Source organism: Desmodus rotundus, chromosome 7, assembly GCF_022682495.2.
Source record: "Desmodus rotundus isolate HL8 chromosome 7, HLdesRot8A.1, whole genome shotgun sequence".
Classification (NCBI taxonomy): Eukaryota; Metazoa; Chordata; class Mammalia; order Chiroptera; family Phyllostomidae; genus Desmodus; species Desmodus rotundus.
Window position 1 is genome coordinate 55,570,206 of NC_071393.1, and position 21,074 is coordinate 55,591,279.

Here is a 21,074-nt window from a genome sequence, read left to right on the forward strand (position 1 = left end):
TATTTTAAAGGGAAAGAAAAACTACAACAAAAATATTTGAGGCATTTGTGAAAATTATTTTTATGGAACCTCACAACCTTTTTGAACTTAATATCCAAAATAATGTTTTAAGTGTTAACTGTTAAATGAGAACCAGAAAGGCAACATAAAGTTGCCTCAAATACTTGCTTATAATGCCAATTCAACTCACCTCTCTTATGATTAAAATAACTTCTTGAATTCTATGTCAGCCAGTAAATGACCCAGCTTTAATCCCATTGTCAATGCAGTCCCATAGAAACACTGTTGGGAAACCACAGTGAGAAACTACTTCACATTCACAAGGATGACTACAATCAAAAAGAAAAATAAGGGGACTAAGTGGTAATGGAAAAATAAAATAATCTCCCTAAAAATAAGCGGGGGTGGGGGGGGAGGGGGGGGAGAGGGGACAAATAATTTCAAAAAAAAGACAGAAGATAAGTAGTGGCAAAGAAGTAAAAAACTGGAGTCTTCACGCACACTAGTAGAAATGTAAAACAGTTACAGCCGCTTTGGAAAACAATCTGGCAGTTCCGCAAATGGTTAAACACAGAGTTCCGACATGACCCAGCAATTCCACTGCTGGGTATAGCCAAAGAACTGAAAATATATGTTCTCACAAAAACTTATATACAAATATTCATAAAAGCATTATTCATAACCAAACAGTGGAAACAACCCAAATATACATCAACTAATGAAGTGGATAAATAAAACATGGTATATCTATATAATGGACTATTACTCAGCAATAAAAAGAAATAAAGAACTAATACATGCTACATCAGGAACCTTGAAAACATTATGGTAAGTGAAAAAAGCTAGCAACAAAAGACCATATAGTATATGATTCCATTTATATGAAATGTCCAAGATAGGCAAATCCATACAGACAGGAGAGTAAATTAGTAGTTGCCTAGGGCTGGGATACATGGGGATTTTGAGGAATGATGGCTCAGAGTTCAGGATTTATTTGGGGGGGAATGAAAATGTTCTAAAATTGATGGTGACAGATGCACAATTCTGTGAATATGTTAAAAACCACTGAACTGTAAAAACCACTTCTAACAGATGAATTGTAAGGTATGTGAATTATATTTCAATAAAACCATTAAAAAAAACTGCTAAGACAATTGTTATAATTCTCAGTTATAACAATTAGCAAGTCTTAAACAAAGGCATAAGTTACTGATTAGTAAGTAGGTAAGATAGTATAGCTTAAAAAGTATTGTGTTTCTATCTTGACCAGAAGTTGGCTGGCAAAGTTCAATACATTTGCTGAATTTTCACAATCAGGGGCAATTCTTACTGTATACCAAACTTTAAAATATGTAAATTATTTTTCAAATGCATTGAGAAAATGTATCTGACATCAACTTAGTTGTACAACCAAGAAACCTGGAATGGAGGTCATCCCTGACTCCTTCCTCTCCTCTCTCATATCCAATCCATCATTAAGACCTACCCATTTTACCTCCTCCTCCATTTCCCCTGCCAATACCCTGGTCTAAGACATCATCATGCTTTCCTGCTTAGGTTACTAATAGGCTACACTAGTCTCCTTGCCAACTCTAACATCCCCTCCATTCTCCACACAATAGTGAAGTGGTTCTTTAAGCAAATCTGATCATGTCTATCCTTTGCTTAAAATTGCTTCCCATGGCCTTTACGATAAATTCTAAAATCCTAAAATTCTTGACATGATTCCCAAGGCCGCTACTCTCCCTCTCCCACTAACTACCACCTCATTGGCCTTCTTTAGGTTCCTTCACCTCCCTGCGCTCCTTTCCATTCAGAGTTTTCTGGCACAAAGGCTCTTGCTCTTCAGGAGTTTTCACTCAAATGAGGGTGGGGGACAATTGGAGGGAAAGGATGACTGAGAGATGATAGATAGATAGATAGACAGATAGATGACAGATATTAGATAGATAGATAGATAGATAAGAATTGGGGGCAATAATTATTTCCATGAAAAAATAAAACAGAGTAATGGGACAGACAGTAATGGTGGTTGTAGAAAGGCAAGTGTGACTAAAATTATTCCCTCAAGGAAGTCTTCCCTCAACCCTCACATTAAATCAGTATCCTCTTACATGTTCTCCTGACAACAGGATTTCTCCTTTGCAGCACTCGTCACAGATGTAAATAAACAACCTAGACTCTCTTATTCACCAGTGTATTCAAAATTTCTGCCAGTGTCTGACACGCAGCAGAGCATTAATAAACATTTGGAAGGAATGACTTGGGGTCTCCAGTTTCACAAACTGAGCCATAAAATCACAGGCCATGTGATATGATCAGCTACCCTATCTAACTCTGCCAGAGCCCAAACCAAGAGTCACCAAGAGCTACAAGAGAGGTTATCTGCCCATCCCTGCTCCATCAGCCTACGCAATACCCTCTCTGCCACCTCTGATTTACCCCAGCCTCTGTCATATTCCCAGCAAGGTTTCATAAGACATGCACTTAAACAACAGCTGGCTTCCATCTTCCCTATCTAATCATGTATAAAAATAAAACATCATTTATATTATCGCAATCATTCCCATGGCAAATATGAAAACGGCAGAGCCCTAACTGAACGACCTCAAGGAGAAGCAGCAGCTTTGCAGGGGACTTTGTCAAAGGCAGATGTTAGCTACTCAAGTTCCATTTATAGGACTTGTTTCCAAGCAAGTTTATTCTTTCCTGACTTCAATTTCCTCCTTTAAAAATGACATTTGGTAGACTCTCTAAATGCTCAAGTTTCCCTTTTTCTTTTGATTACTTATAACATCCTTTAGTAATATAAAATCAAATCCTTTTTTCTCCACTATAAAAACAAATTCTACTACCAGAATACTTTTGCAAAGATTCAATGCTCAAAACATGTATTATTTATAATGGAGAAATTCTTTTAAAAGAATTAATATTCACAAGCTCTGTAGTGAGATCATTGTAAGATAAAACTGGGAGCTAATTAAGCTAAGCAATTCTCATTAAATGGAGAGAAACAAGTAATATTAAGATTTGGCTCTGAAGTGCTTGGTCAAATGCCTATTAACCACAGTGTCTAGGGAAAGTTCTACCCTAGTATTGTTGTAAGTATCCCTCTTATTCCAAAAATGTCCTCCACTCCCACTTCATCCCACCACAGTGGTCTGATCCTTCTTTTGAAATTTAATCCTTTGGAAAAGAAAAGAGACCAGCAGTCTAACTAAAAAGCCTCGCTGCTGTTTTAAAAAAAAAAAAAAAACAAGTACACAAATTTACCCCAAAACGTCCTTCCCCTGGATGAGTGCCATCCTTACTCATGCACAGCTGGTGTTTGCTCACTAAAATACTCTGTTCATAAACAAGCCCCCTCTATTCTATTATCACTGGCATCTATTAATTGTCAAATATTCCCCACCATGGTAAAATTCTATGCTATGTAGCTTTTGGAAATAATTTTTCTAGTTAGCACCAATTCTTCCTGACACAAATTATCTTTTTAATTCCTCAGAGAACTCCTAAAAGAACAAATCTTACCACTATTTTAAGCCAAAGAGAATAAGGGAATTGGCTAACAAAATAACAAGCAGATAACCACTTAAAACCAATGTGCTATACCAATTAGAACATTTTTAATCAATGTCAATTTTTAAAGTCTATAGTTTTAGCAACTTAGACAAATCTCAGAACATATGTATTCCTTTATCACAACCTTAAAGTGTACTGCTAGTTAACAGACCGTTTTCTCAAATCTGCTCTGATTCCCCAGGTGATCTTATTCAATTCCATAGTCTGAAATACCACCTATACTATGACAACTCCCAAATTTAAATTCTCAGCCCCAACTCACCTCTGAGTCCTGGACTTTTCAATATATCCACTAAGGCACAGGTAGCAAACACAAGGGCCCTGGGCCCTCCACCTTGTTTCTACCCAGCGGCAGTGCCGAGCTCCTTGCCTCTAGTTAAGGAGTAGTTACATTTATACAGTCCTAAAATTACATTCGGCCCTTTGAAGGCAACCATGAGGCTGATGTGGGCCCCAGTGAAAATGATTTTGACACCCCTGCACTAAGGTGTCTATTAAGCATTTCAAACTTAATATGTGATAAGAGAAACTAATTTTAACCTCCAATGTCTCCTTCAGAAGTCTTTTCCATTTCAGGAAATAGCACGACCAAGAAACTTAAAAAGTAATTAAATTCTCATGCATGCTACAACATGGATGAATCTTGCAAACATTATGCTAAGTGAAATAATCCAGATGCAGACCTGGCTAGTGTAGCTCAGTGGATTGAGCATGGGCCTGAGAACTGAAAGGTCGCCAGTTCAATTCCCTGTCAGGGCACATGCCTGGGCTGTGGGCCAGGTGTCCAGTGGGGGCATGTGAGAGGCAACCAATGTGATATTTCTCTCCCTCTCTCTCTCCCTCCCTTCCCCTCTCTCTGAAAATAAATAAAATCTTTTTAAAAAATCCAGATATAGTGGGACAAATATTGTATGATTTCACTTATATGAGGTACCTAGAATAGTCAAATTCACAGAGCACAAAAGTAGAATGGTGGTTGCCATGGGCTGGGGATGGGGGAACAGGGGGCTACTGTTTAATGGATATAGTGTCAGTTTGGGATAATATAGTTCTGGTAATGGTTGTACAACAGTATGAATGTATTTAATGCCACTGAACTATACACTAAAAATGGTTAACATAAATTTTATGTTATGTAAGTCATTTTACTATACAAAAAAAAGAAAAACAAGAAACCATCTCTGTCCTTCACCATCCACATCGAACTCATCAGGAAGTCTTCCTGGCTCTATGTTCAAAATATTTTTGTAACCCACGTACTTATCACTACCTTTACCAAGCAAGGTACATGACAGCCCGCGCTATTGTCTTTAGCCTAAATTTCTGCATTAGCTACTAGTAAGTCTCCCTGCTTACATTCTTATTTCCCTACAGTCCATGCTCTACCATACAGCTGCATCTTTTAAGGAATAAATTAGATCAAGTCACTGTCCTGATCAAAAATCCACATCATACTCAGAAAAAAAGGTCAAATTTCTACCATGGCTTATCAGACTCTGTGTGACATGCCACGGCCTACACTCCCCTAGTCCACTCTAGTCACACTGCCCTTCCTGCTTTCTTCAAACAATCCAAGTTGATCCACCTCGGGGCTCTCCCTGTGGCCCAGTTTCTCAATTCCTTTCGATCCCTGCTCAAACGTCTTCAGAGAGTACCCTTCTGACAGCCCTATCTAAAATAGCACCTCCCATTACTTTCTCTTTCCTGGCACTGCTTTATTAGCTTTTATAACTCTTGTTACTACCTACAAGTATATGTCTACTTATCATATCTCTTCCACTAGACCAGAGATTTTCAACTTGTATGCCACAAGAATTTTTAAAACATGCAAACCTAACCATTTAGTCAGGCATATTGACCTCTTTTCCCTTAGATTATCAAATAAAAAAATGACAACAGCCAAGAAAACAACCATCTGGTACGAATGAATGAAAATTATACCTATTTTTTTTGTCAGATAAGCAAACAATATATTCTTTGTTTGTGCCACAGAATTTTAGTAATAAGTTTATGTGTGCAATGAGATGAAAAAGGTTGAAAATCACTGCACTAGACTGTAAACTCCTTAAAATTGGAACTTGGATGTTTTTTACCACTATATTGCCAGGACCCAGAGAAGTACCTCGCACATGGTAAGTGTTCAGTAAGGACCCAAACAAATGACTGGAAGTATCTCTCTTTGTGGAAGCACTGAGGCTTAGACCCTTCATTTTCATCTCATAAAACAGGCTTTCTTGGAAATTAAAGGAAATCATGTTATTGGAAACAACCAAAAGGAAGCCTCAATCATCCAAGTCCCCATTTTGCCTCTTTAAACCAGAGTCAGACCTTGAAAATGAAACAAACCCTGGAAAATGGAAAAATGCCATCAGTGTGGCTCAGGACACAAAACTCTTTTACCAATGTGAATTTCACCTCAATTTCTTTAAATTAACTAATTAAAACAAAAAAAAAAAGACTCTTCTATCAGCACCAGGCAACTCCTCAGATAGCTTCTGCTCAGATCTTCCCCCCTGTTCACCAGCTCCTCACCAGGGAAACAGGAGAGATCGCCAAGGTTCAGACTTCTAAAGATGACCATAAATGCAAAGCCTTTCCTACTTCAGCTACCAACTGGTTATTTCGAAAGATGCTATTAAATGTCTATAATACCTAAATATTTAATTACCTTAATTCTTCACAGATGCTTTTAACTTTTATGTCTCTGACACCATAACTCAAACCATATTTCACTTGGCAATGGTATGATAAAATACTCACGCCTTAATCTCTATGAGTCCCTCTCCAGCACTAAGCAGGTAAATGGAAATTTAACATTTGTTATTCCATTGCATATATAAGCACAGAGGCCAACAGACAAAAATCTCAAACCAATGGAATTATGCCCAGCCAAGATGATAATTTTCATTGTTTCTTGGCAGGAATACTCTTCAGCTGCATAAAATGTTTTAAATAGCCTAACAGAAATAGGATACATCTATACTCTATATTCCCTTAAGAAAGCTATATTTTTAATATTTTTAAAGACAATACATATGTGGAGAAGGGGATGAGACATGTTGGTCATCTTTTATTAAAGCTCTCTCAAATGGCCGCAAGAACAGGACTAGACAGAGCCTTGGTCAGTTTCCACGGTGACTGGCACGGAGCCCCAGCACAATCCGGACGACATTCCAGCACAACATTGAGAGCTACAGGCCGTCCCAGGGTTTGGAGAAACCTATGTGTCTTGTTCAATTCAGGAAAAATCTAAACACAGAGCAACCCTGACTCCATGCTGGGGACCTAGACTGCATGCAAAGACCACCTGAATACTTTCCTACCCTAATTTAAGAATGTTACATTGTTTAAGAGCCACAGGCAATAAACCAACTTGTCATTTATTGTTCTTAGAACATTCTAGCTTGTTATCTGTCCTGACAGTAATAAAATTATCTTTTAAAGCAACAGTAGGATAGAGTTCTTCCTTCTAGCTCAGCTGAAAATAGGTGGTTATACTTTATCACTCATTGAATTAGGACAAGCTGCCTGCTCTCTTAAAGCAGCTATTTAATATTTTTACGTAAGTACAAAGGAGACTTATGTCCTTTTGGAAGACAAAAGAGAGGAGACTTTTTGAAGAAGATTCTTCAGAATAATATCTAAACAACTATTTAGAACAGCAATCCATTTTGTGTTAAATTGGTTGATGTGGTTCATTTGGCAAAGCATTTGAGGAATGAAAGAGGAAGTAAGCTTATAATTATTTTGTTTTATTACACCAACAATAAATAAAGACTCTTTAAAAGTTTTTCCCTTTCATCAGAACACTCGCTGACCCATTTCTGCACGGCAGTGCTGACCCCAGCCCTTTCACACAGTGAAACTGCCAAAAATGAACTAGCACATGCTCCTGACCAAAAAGAAGTAGGCTGGAATTAAATCTGTAATGTGAAATATTTCAAGGCCAAATTTAAAGTTTTAAAATGCCACAACCAAAAACACAATACTATGCTGACTTCAACTTTATCCTCATAGACTTTGATCTTATCAAAGCTTGTTTCAAATCTAACACTTGCCCATTTCCCCAAATTCTCTGGCACACAAGAATAATATTTCAAATATAAGTTTCTGGGTTTTGTTGTATGTTTTAACAGAAATAAAAATGTTGAAGCACAGAATATAAACTCCTTTATTTGAAAGCTTCTCTAAGCATAATTCTCCCAAGGTCAAAAAAAAAAAAGACTAGTTGATAATTTTATAGACATTTGAGAAAGCCCAGTAACTCGGTCAAAACCTTTGGAGAATTCCACCAAAGTGTAGTCTGTTTTAAATCACGTCACAAGCATTTACTGAGCACATAATAATGGGCCAGGCAATAGTGGCAGATGATTTAAAATGTAGTCCATGACCTCATGGAAGCTACAGTCACTCCAATAGCAGGAGATAAACCTATGAAGCCATAGAAAATGTAACATATTTTGAAACCATTAAGAAGGCTTTACAGAGGAAGTGACAAGCAAAATAAGACCTGAAGAATTAAAGGGAGCTAGGTAATGAAGGCAAGGAAGACAGTAAATGCAAAGGAGCACTTGAAGCAAAGTCAAGGGCAAAGTGGAAATTTACATGGAGCCAACCCTTAATAACCAAACTAAGCAATTTGTATAGAGGCTTGTATGAAGAATTATCCTACAATCAATATGAGGAATCACTACTTAACGCAAGATGGGAGAGATTATATAGACCAATTAAGAGGTTACAGACCACTCTTAAGTGAAAGGTGATAAAATGCTTTACTAGGTTCATGAAAATAGAGAAAAGGAGATAATTCTCAAATTAAAAGTCCAGCACTTAGTGATTGATACATAAAAATGAACTGGGATGAGTAAAATGAAAGGATGATATCAAGTGATGTCCTTCTAAATAGGACATCAGCAGATTTGGGACGGTGGTTTTAAAATATGAAAGTATGATAAAAAGTCTGAACCTTTCATTAAATATTTCTTAATGAAAGAAATATTATTCTTTGATATTTCTTTCATTAAGAAGTGAGATCTGTGTCCCCTCCCCTTAACCTGGGAAGACACATGAACACTTCAATACAGAATCTAGCCAAGGCTCAGTCACAAAAGGCCATACAGCTTCGTCCTTGTTCACTGGGACACTAACTCTTGGAGTTCTGAGCCACATGTATGAAGTCCAACTACACTGAGGCTGCCATGCTGTGAGGAAGCCCACGTGACATGGAAAGGTCATGGAAAGGCATCCCGATTAACAACAATCCCAGCTGAACTCAGCCTTCAGGTCATCCCAGTCCAAGCACCAAAAATGTAAGTGAAGAGCCCCCAGATAATTCTAGTACCTAGCAATCTGAGGCTTCCCTGGGGAAGTCCCAAACTCCATAGAACAGAGAAAGCCATCCCTACTGTGCTCTGTCCAAATTCCTGTTCCACAGAATTTGTGACATTAATAAATTCGTTGTTGCTTTATATCAAGTTTAGGGTAGTTTGTTACACATTTACAGATAAAATGGAAATGGTGATGGTAAGATTAAGTGAATTATTCAAGAATACAGCTTATGGAGAGGAAGAAAATTATGGTGGTTCCATTTTGATCACTTAAGTCTGACATATCTATAGAACATCAAATGGAGATGTTGAGTAAACTACTGAAAATAAAGATGTGGACTTAGAAAAGAGAAAGACACTGAAGAAGCAGTATCTGAAGACAAAGGAAGGCTATGTAAGTATCAGAGTGAAAAATAAAAATGTATAAGAATGGAGTAATATGAAAAGTTAGAGAAAATATTCAAAGGGTCAGAGAAAGATAGAAGAATCAAGACAGAATGATGTTGTGAAAGCCAGACGAATATTCTCCAAGGTGTCAGCACCTGTGGTCAGCAATATCCAATGCAGCAGGAAATCAAGTAGATTCAAGAGAGAAAGGGAACAAACATGTATATCTGGCAGAGAGTTGGTAACTAGAAGAGAAAATTCAGTAGCAAGTGATAAGGACTTGACTTGGAGAAGTTCAGAAGTACATGAGGCTTGAGTAAGCTGACACAGCCAGGGAGACTTACTCTCTCAAGCGCGGCTATCGTGAGAAAGTGACAGAGGGAAGACATTTGAGGGGGTCCAGCGATTTAAAAAAGACCTGCTGATTCATTTACTTACCACCCAATAAACACACATGCATATTTTTCAGTGTGTATAAGATGAGTTAACCTAGAGACCGAAGGGGAGGAATTAGTAAAGAGAAACTAAAGGTAACCAAAAGGAATTTATAAGTCAAAGTCCTAGAAAAGGCAAGAAAGAAAGATCAAGAGTCCCAGAAGAGGTATCATATTTGATATCTCTTGTCTCTGAGGCAGGAGAATAAGAAGGTCATGTTGATTACAGAAACACATGATAGAAGGAACGAATATAAGGGAGGGAAGTAAGTTACCAATGAAAAGCCCCCTTTTCACGGAATAGGAGGCGATATCATGTGCTGGCAGTGAAGAAACTGGAATGGGAGAAAAGACTTAAGAGTGGGAAAGATTCAGAAGAGCATCTGTGGTAAATGAGAAGAGTAAACTGAAGACCTGTCAACAATCATCAAGTCATATAAAGGTCCTCTCTCCAACAGGAAAGGACAATCTCCCAAACAGTCACTCAGGCTGTAAATGAACGAAGAATGAGAACAGAGGCAGACCTCTTTCAATTCTGTATCCCCATGACAAGCAGAGCACCTAGAAGATGACAGGCCCTCAAGAAATGTTTGATGAATGAATGAATGAACCTACATATGAAGGAATAAGAAAAAAGTAATTCATCAGAAATCTGTTCATTCTTTTCATGATTATAAACTCATAATCCCCTAGAAAGCCATCACAAGTAGATTCAAGCGAGAAAGGGCACGAATTCATCAGAATCAGATTAATTCATCACAATTATCAAATATTTGCAAAAAAAACATCAGCTATTATTAATATTTTTATTTTTTATCCTAAAAGAAATTCTTAGTTTTAGTAAAGACTTTTGCTCTAATCACAAATATATTATCTAGGTCTCTCCTCAGTAAATGTCAAAATTTGTGAATTTAAATGCACTTATAAAACACACTTCTTACCAAGAATTACCTTTGAATTGAAGAACAAAATGAAGCAAAAAAATAATGATTTTGCAACTGTTCCTTCTGGATCTCTTGCTCCAGTTTCCCCTGTAGCTTTAAAATAACTATACTTCAAACACTAATAGTGTACCCTTCCTCAAAAATGGCTAACCATAATATTGAAACAAACTACATTTTCATTAGAAATGTATCTGTTGTAGATATTACCAAGCTATAATAAAAAACAGGTTAATTTAATATAGTGTAATCCCTTTACAACACTAGCACTAAAGAAAAGATGAGTGCCAACTTTACACACTTGAACTACATAGTATACATTAGGATTCCCTATATGTGTTATAAAAACACAGTTTCATCCATATTTAATCCAAATTCACATCTTAACTAATATTCCAAATAATAATAAGTTCAAGGTGGCATGTGAATAGTTGTAATAGCTAATAAGAATGGCTCTTATGCCTGGCTGGTATGGTTCTGTTGGTTGGGCGTTGTCCCACAAACTGAAAGGTCACCAGTTCAGTTCCTGGTTAGGACACATGCCTAAGTTGCGGGTTCAGTCCCTGGTTGGGGCAAATATGGAAAGCAACCAATCGATGTTTCTTTCTCACATCGATGTTTGTCGCCCTCTCTTTCTCCCTTCTTTCCCCTCTCTCCAAATAAAAATAAAATAAAAATAACATTAAAAAAAAACTAGCTCTTATTAGCAAAATAAATGAATGAACAAATGGAAACAGATTCATAGATACAGAGAACAGACTGATGGTTGCCAGAGGGTAGGGGTGTTGGGGAACTGGATTAAAAAGATAAAGAGATTAAGAACTACAAGTTGGCAACTACAAAATAGTCATGGGGATGTGAAGTATAGTCAATAATACTGTAATAACTATGGATACAGCCAGGTGGGTACTTGAAATATCAGGGGAACCACTTTGTGAAACACATGATTGCCTAACCACTATGCTGCACACCTGAAACGAATGCAAAATAATGTTGGACATAAATAACTAAAAATAAAATTTAAAAAAAAAAACATTTAAAAAGTCATATGTTTCTTATTAGCATGTACAATATTACGTGCCAGACACTGTGCTAAGTGTTTCATACGCCTTATCTCCTTTAACACTCACTTCCTTAAGAGGTAGGTACAGGCAAAAGTCACACGGTTTGCGAAAGGCCAGAATCAAGCCCAGATTTCCCTGACATCAAAAAGCTAGTCTATCAACTGCTGTATACTTAAGTATCAGTGAGGAAAATCACAGTGTTTTAAGTGGCAGTACTTAGTAGGTTCTGTTCCAAGATAGTTGAACTTTTCAAAAACCAAAACCTAAATCTTGAACTAAAACTTCCTAATTTTTCCTAACTTCAAAGGTTAAGACAATCTTAATTATGTTTAAAAACCACCCATAATAATTTGTGGAAAAAAGCAGCATGTCTGGAAAGAATAAGTGTAAAGACATTATGTAATCATGGGAAACAATAGTATTTTCAGAAACATCAATGAGGAAAAAAAAATCACAAAGAAACACAAACCCTTTGAAGATAATATTTCTTCCTTTTCCATCTTTAAGTCCAATTAAAATACTAGTTAATAATTCATGTTAGCAATGAAAATAAGTAAAAACTTAAAATAAGTTTTGCTATAATAGTCAAGTAAATAAAATACATATGAACATTTATTTTGAAATATTATTTACAAATAGCTTTTATTTATCTACCAATACTAAAAAATGATATAGAACTTACTATGTATCAGCCATTGTGCTAAGCACTTCACATATACTACCCACATTTAGATTTTAATTGTTTTATTTCTCACGGTAAAAAGCAGAGTTCAGCAATGAACAAACTATGGACAAGTTATCAAACATTTAGAATTTGCCATATATGTGAAATATACATATATTCACAACCACTCTTCACTTAACATGTTCCACTGTCATTACCAACATTTTCTAAGAGCTTATTATGTACCATCACTGGACTAGGCACTGAGGATTTAAAAAAGGAATAAAACCAAAATCACTGCCCCCAAAGTGTACAGACTAGCATACAAGATTAACAAACCTTTTTAAAATAATATGGGAAATGTTAATCCTTTCCCCAAAGCAAAGAAAATAGAGAGCAGGGATCACCTCACAGAAGATCCATAATGACAGTTTGAGTAAGATGGGAGCAATAAGGAATGAAATGAGAGCACATATTCTAGAAAAAGATGGCTGTTGAAAAGAAGACCAGTTTAGTTTTACACATGTCAAGTTTGAATGCTCATGAAGCATTCAAGTGGACGTATACAATAGACAATTGGACAGAAAGGTCATCTTGTATCCAAGAGAGATAGCCAGGCTGGTGATGCATTTGGAACAAGGGCACAGAGGTAGTAGCTGGGCAGTGGGACAAGATGAAATTGCTGGATAAAGAGTATACAATGAATAGAGGGCCAAAGAGAATCCTGGAGTACACCATTTCTTAAAAAGCGCCAAACGTGTATAAGCCACTAAACCACAACAAGCCCTCTCACCCCATACTTCTCAAAAGACAAAGCAAATCAAAACTTTGCACCAACATCCTGTGAAACCTGTCAGTGCACCCAATTCATCCATTAGCAAACACGTACTGTATATTTCCTAAGTCATAAAACATTGTACCAGCTGCTAAGAGGAGCCAGGGATGAAAAGAACACATTTCTTAATCATAAAACAGTATTAGTATAGTGAATAAGTTAAGAGCACAGGATCTAGGTTGGCATTCAAATCCTGGCTCCACCATTTACTTCTCGGTGGGGAAACTACTTAGTCTCCAGGTGCTTATACTTTCTTATCTGCAACAAGGATCACAATAGTACATATTCCCATATGATTGCTATGAAGTGTAAATGAGTTAAGAACCATGTCATGAGGAACATAGCTTGACATATAATAAATGTTCAATAAATGTTACATTATTTGTCATTATGAAAATTATCAGAATGGCTGCAGGGGTTCGATAATAATACAAGTAAACAGTGCTACTGGATTTCACAAGATGGGAAAATGACCTTCACTTGGGGGGAATTCATCAAGCACTTCACTAAGCTTCCCTTCAGGACAAGGCTAGCTCACACAGTGTCTCTGTGTGAATTAGAATGCAGCCGGCAGGCGCACGTGAACAAGAGAGTAGCCTGGATTTCCGTCATCACCCAACCCCTTCAAGAAGCACCCTTATGCAGGATATAACCAGGGCAGCCTTATGCGGGAGCCTGGAAGACGGGACATAGAAAGCTGAAGAAAGCTGAAGAGAACACTCCAATAGAAATGTAGAAGAAAGGCTGCAAACTATCACGGGCAAACACAAAGGCAAGTAACCCATATTGGCTGAACACAGTGAGCATTTAGAAGAGCTGAAGATAAACCCAGAAAGGCAGATGGGAGCCAGATCGTAGAAGACCTTAAATACCATCGAGGCATTCAGCAGTGAGTCTGAACAGGTGAGCAATATAATTCCGACAATGCTTTAGGAAAAGTAATCTGACGTTATGTACTGAACAGTTCTGAGCATGAGCAGGGAAGAGGTCACTGAAGCGGTCTGTCAATCTGTGAGCTCCTCAAAGGCAGGGGCCATGTGTCTCATTCATTTCTGCATCCTCTAACTAACAAAGTGCCAGGGATGAAGTAGGCACTCAACAACTACTTGAAATATAAATAAATGAACGAGCCAAAAAGAAGTCATGAACCTTAATCAGAGTGGCAACAGTGGAAATAGAAAGATACGCATTGGAAAAATAGTTCAGAGACAGAAACAAGAACATTTGCTGGCTGAAGAAATGGGGCAAGGATAGGGCAGAATCAATAAAGACTGTAAAACTGATAAATGTTACATGCACTGCATTACAGGTTTCTGTGAGAATCAAATATAATTATGTTCATGAAAATGCTTCATGAAAAAAAAAGACTGCTTTTCTCTGGAATAAAAGCTAGCATATCTAAGACAGATATATTACTATATTTGACCTTGAATATATCTCATTATTTAAGACATTCATCATTCTTCTGTCTATACTGGATTATAAAACCTTTAAGAGTACATAATTTGTCTACTGTTATAAAGCACAATAAAATCTTATCAAGTGTTGCTTTAATTAACATTATCCCACTCACAGAAGAAATTATTATTGAACCTAGTTCAGCTATACATCAAAATACACACAAATGCAGACACACAGATATATACACATTTACATACACATATCCACATTTTTCTTTTTATTCCCAGGATGTCTACCAATTAGTGTTATACATGCTCAATAAAAGCCAGTTGAACTAAAATGAATGGACTTAGGAACCTCAGAGAGCTTATCAATGGTGACCTCTATGTTTCCCTCTCACGGTCTATGCTCTCGTCATCACGTACTAAATTTATACTGGAGAAGGAGACCCATGGTAAGGGCAGTTAGGGAGATTGAAAAAGAAAAATCAAGAAATATGATTATAAATATGCATGACTATGGTGTGCCAGTAATTTTTAACAGCTGGTCCAGATGGAGTAGGGAGTCTGCTTTTCAGTATTTGCCAATTTCTATGGTTTCTATAGGCCACTCCCACTATGGCCTATTTCAAGCTAACAACATGATATCAACTGGTTTGCAAAATCCATGCAAATTTAACAATCAGCTCACACAGAACAAGCATGAGCCAGCTCCAACCCCACCACTGGATGCAATTTTTAGATGCATGACATACATAAGCATAAATTCTGCTCTGCAATACTATGTTCTATGTCCCCAAAGGAAAGTATAAAAAGCAAGGAAAAGGTAGGGAAAATCCATACCCTATTCCTATAAGGCCTTTGCCTCAATCTACAAAGTAGTTTTCTTTTGAACTGGGCATATCACCCAGCCCAGAAATTCCTTTTTCCTAATCACATGACATCCAAATCTTTCTGATCATTCAGCCCTATTAGTAAAAATGTTTAAGCATGTATGCTCAAGATATGTTAATATATTTACTTATAAATTCTATTAACACTACTACATTAATATAGTACAAATTATAAAGCATACATAAAATATAAAAATTAATACAAATAGAAAAGAAAAATTTTCCTCCCACATCCCAATGGACTATTTTACATTACCTCCACCCCACCCTTGGTTTTACACAATCCAGTTTAGAGATTAGTGAGGCCAACATTAAAAGTAAAATAAATAACCTCCTGGACCTGCTTTCCCTAGGCCTACAACCCATCTTATTAGGTCTTCCCACTCCATACTAAAGAAGGGTAAGCATCAACCCATGGAAAAGATAGGAGAAAGGAGTTAAGGTCTTAAGCAAAGTTGGACTAAGGACAATACAACCCCATGGAATTAAGACTCCATGGCAATAAATCATTAGAAAGGCTACAAAGACACCATCTTAACTGGAATTTTTAACCCCATAAAGTAACATATCCTAGTACCATACCCCAATAAATGTCCTTGGACCTAAGCCATCTGTATCAGTTCAGGCAAATAGAAGGTCTGAGAGGAAATTTGAGTTTCCCCTAAACCAAGCTCGTCCTCTAAATGAGTATATTAATAAAACCTTAAGTTGGGAAATAGAGAGCACAAGACTATGTCAGACACATATAAATCATGTAGAACAGCCCTTCTTTTCTATTGCAAATAGTCTACTGGAAGATCACAGTTTCAGCCAAACATGTTAATCCCTAATCAAAAGCACTATTAATCATATATGCAAACTATACAAAATTGATCTTAAGTGTATATAAATTAATCAAAGATAACAGGATAGTAGTCAATCATAAAGTACTATATTATGTCAGATTATCTTTGAGTTAGTTATCTTTGTGCTATTCAAATTACCTTGATTTCTTCTTAATTTCTACACTAACTTTGCTACAAAATATAGAGAAATAAAAAACAAAAAAATGCCTTCCCCAGGATCACAGAATACTGAAGAGCTTACTAAGGAAGATTTTATAAACACATTTAAGAACACCTAAGGACATTAAGTGCTTTCTGAAGATGTTGCCCAAGGAAAGTCTTACTGCTTTTCCTTTCTTGTTGCCGATTTCTTATAAAGCATTAAAAATGAGGCTGCCCTTATCCCTGATCTCTGAAAGAAGAAAAAAAAAAACAAAAACAGAAAGAGGGGAAAAAAAATTCTGAGCTACCATCTCATCAAGACTAGCAGCATTTAACATGAAGCATTTAACAATCAACCCTTTTTCTCTTCATCCTTTGATTCCTTATTACACAGTTGCTTCACATTGTCCTAAGGCTCAAAGCTTTGACTGAAATAACCAAAATAAAGATTCCTACAAATTAATCTACCTTCCCACCCACTGAATTTTCCCTGTTTTTTTCCTCTAAAGAAAACAGGGTCCCTTCCCCAGGGTAACTCAGTGCCCTAATAAAAATTATTTTTGTAAATGTATTACTATCTCTTACTTCAATAAGGTTGCCGAAACATACATTTTCTCTATTCTCTTCAAATACCCATTGAAACAAGAGAAAAAATAGTTTACAACTAAATAAAAAACATAAACACATTAGAAAACACAAAAGGGTGCCATTTGCAGATTAGTTTTAAAAACCTCTAGATCCATGCTTCTCAAACTTTAGCATGCACCAAAATCACCTAGAGGTCTGATTAAAACACAGATTGCAGGATTCCACCCCAGGGTTCCTGATTCAGTACATGCGGGGTGGGGTGCAAGATCTTGTATGTCTAACAAGTTCCCAGGTGATGCTGACTCTGCTGGTCTGAGGACCACATCATGAGATCCACCATGCTAAGTAAATAAAGATTATTAAAAGTAACATTTTAATTAATTCTAATTATCATTCTCAGAGATATTCAAACAAATGATACAACCATTTTCTAAGTGGGAAGGGACAGCAATTGGTAAATAAAAAATAGTTCCGGAAAATTTGAAAAAATATGATTTCTGAATTTAAAAAATCAAAAGGACTAAATAACAACTAAAACTTAATGTAGCAGTGTGGAACATAGTCTAAGATATCTTCCAAAACCCAACACAAAAGACAAAGTTCATGGAGAATATGAGAGAAAAATTAACTAGCATACAGTGTCAATATCTGTGTAGTAAGTTTCTAAAGTGAGAACACATCACAGAAAGTAAAAAATGAAGAAATATCCCCTAAGCTGAAGAAGACTACAGCCTTGATATTATTGGGCCAATTTCCAAGCATGTAAAAAAAATGTAAAGCCAAAAACCAGATGCATATTTGTGACATTTCTAACCTTAAAAAACACAAAGAAAACTCTAAAAACTTTGAAGGGAAAACATAGGGTATTACAAAGCAATATAAATCAGACTAGCATCAGACATCTCATTAAAATCTTAGAAAAATGGAATTTTGTTTTCAAGCTTCAGAGAGGAAATTACTTTAAACCTGAAATTCTACATCTAGTCAAACAATCAAAGATGAAGGCAAAATAAAGACATTATGAATATTCAAGAATTAAGAAAATTGGGACTTCCAGCCAAGATGGAGGCGTAGGTAAACACACTGTGCCTCCTTGCACAATCAAAACAAGGACAACAACAAATTTAAAAACAAAAAACAACCAGAACTGACAGAAAATCGAACTGTATGAAGTCCAACAACCAAGGAGATAAAGAAGAAACATTCATCCAGACCAGTGGGAGGGGTGGAGATGGGCAGCCGGGTGGAGAGGACTCGCGGCAAGGTGGAGGCTGGTGGACCCTGTGAGGTGGCAGATTGTGGAAAGGGGCAGGCCAGGCTGCAGCTGGCGGACCGGCGGTCCCACATTTGTGCACAGATAAACCGGGAGGAACAAAGTGGAAGCGAAGCAGACCGCGCAACCCAGGGCTCCAGAGTGGGGAAATAAAGCCTAAAACCTCTGATTAAAAACACCTGTGAGGATTGAGGCAGCAGTGGGAGAAACTCCCAGCCTCACAGGAGAGTTCATTGGACACACCCACAGAGTCCCAGAATGTACACAAACCCACCCACACAGGAATCAGCACCAGAAGGGCCCAATTTGATTGTGGGTAGCAGAGGGAGTGACTGAAAGCAGGCAGAGAGTGGAGCAAGAGCCATTGCTCTCTGTCGGATCCCTCCCCCAAATACAGCATCACAGTGCAGCAACCTGGGTTGTCCTGCCCTGGGGACTACCTAAGGTTCTGCCCCTTATTACATACCAGGCACACCGAGAAGATAAAAATGGCCCAAATGAAAGAACAAAGCTCCAGAAAAAATACAACTAAGAGATGAAGAGATAGTCGACCTATCAGATGCACAGTTCAAAACACTGGTAATCAGGATGCTCACAGAATTGGTTGAATTTGGTCACAAATTAGATGAAAAAATGAAGGCTATGCTAAGAAAAACAAAAGAAAATGTACAGGGAACCAATAGTGATGGGAAGGAAACTGGAACTCAAATCAATGGTGTGGACCAGAAGGAAGAAAGAAACATCCAACCACAAAAGAATGAAGAAACAAGAATTCAAAAAAATGAGGACAGGCTTAGGAACCTCCTGGGCATCTTTAAACGTCCCAACATCCAAATTATAGGGGCACCAGAAGGAGAAGAGGAAGAACAAAAAATTGAAAACTTATTTGAACAAATAATGAAGGAGAACTTCCCCAATCTAGCAAAGAAAATAGACTTCCAGGAAGTCCAGGAAGCTGAGAGAGTCCCAAAGAAGCTGGACCCAAGGAGGAACACACCAAGGCACATCATCATTACATTACCCAAGATGAAACAGAAGGAGAGAATCTTAGAAGCAGCAAGAGAAAAGGAAACCGTTACCTACAAAGGAGTTCCCATAAGACTGTCAACTGATTTCTCAAAAAAGACCTTATAGGCAAGAAGGGACTGGCAAGAAGTATTCCAAGTCATGAAAGGCAAGGACCTACATCCAAGATTGCTCTATCCAGCAAAGCTATCATTTAGAATGGAAGGGAAGATAAAGTGCTTCTCAGATAAGGTCAAGTTAAAGGAGTTCATCATCACCAAGCCCTCATTATATGAAATGTTAAAGGGAGTTACCTAAGAAAAAGAAGATAAAAAAATATGAACAGTAAAAATGACAGCAAACTCACAGTTATTAACAACCACACCTAAAACAAAAACAAAAACAAACTAAGCAAACAACTAGAACAGGAACAGAATCACAGAAATGGAGATCACATGGAGGGTTATCAACAAGAGAGTGGGAGGGGGAGAAAGGGGGAAAAGGTACAGAGAATAAGTAGCATAAATGGTAGGTAGAAAATAGACAGGGGGAGGGTAAGAATAATATAGGCAATGTAGAAGCCAAAGAAGTCATATGTAGGACCCATGGACATGAACAATGGGAGGGGAATGTGGGTGGGAGGGGGAGTACAGGGTGGAGGGGAGTGAAGTGGAGAAAATGGGACAATTGTAATAGCATAATCAATAAAATATATTTTAAAAAATTAAGAAAATTGATTTCCTGTCTATATTTGTTTCCTACTTCTATCGTAAGAAATTATCACAGAAGTTCAAAATGGTTATCAATGAGCTAATATTAGGATGCTGGCAGAATTACATGCCTTTTCTAGCTTCTGGAGGCTGCCTAAATTCTGTGACCACTGGTTCCCTTTCATTTTCATTAGTACTATTAAATGTAACCAGTACTTCTAGCAGATTTTTGAGTTCCTTGAAGACATAGAAATGACTAGAGCTACACTATATAGCTTCTGGCAAAGTAAATGAAAAATATCAATATGCTTTTTATCATTGTCTTAAAAAAACATTTTAATAAATTAGTATTTCTATTAATATACACCTACCGAATCATTTGCTGCTAGTGCAAGTGCAAGGTTCACTGTAAGAAACAAAAAGTAATTAAATTTAGTTCCTTCTACTAAAATTCATTTTGCCTTTTAATATTTTTAATGTAATAACCAAAGCACAGACATTTTTAACATATCTCCCTTACTGGCAAGAAACAAGGGCATGGAGAGAACTCAGGAAGTAAAAACGAGAAAAAAGAAATTAATATTCCAACATAAGTAGTAGATGCTTATTAACATTTCAAATAATCCATTTATAATCTGTTACAATTTTGTTTAAATAATTCATTTAGGTTTTTTTTAATGGTATATATGGTTTAATTATTTTCAAAATAGGAAGGGACATTTACTGAAGCACCTACTATGTGACTGTCTTCATTTTCTGATATATTTACTTGTTTATATGCTGTCACATTCCATGGCAACAGATAATATTCTAACCAAAAACAATAAACAATCAGTTTTAAAGAAGTGCTAGCCTAGAGACCCATCAAATTACACTGCACAAAACCATGGCTATCAACATGAGAATAACTTCCATCTTTAACCAGCCCAGGTAATCACAGAGCATGCAAAAGGATTCACACCACCAAAAACAGGTAAATGTACTC

General features: G+C 37.0%; 1 protein-coding gene across 1 annotated transcript in view; it reads right to left on the minus strand.

Annotated features, from left to right (window-relative positions):
• NUBPL (NUBP iron-sulfur cluster assembly factor, mitochondrial) overlaps window positions 1–21,074 on the minus strand; it is a 237,786-nt gene that overhangs the window by 214,231 nt on the left and 2,481 nt on the right. The window contains exon 3 of the mRNA XM_024551342.3: window positions 20,461–20,495. Within this exon, the coding sequence (XP_024407110.2) occupies window positions 20,461–20,495 (35 nt within the window). The remainder of the gene's footprint in view (window positions 1–20,460; window positions 20,496–21,074) is intronic.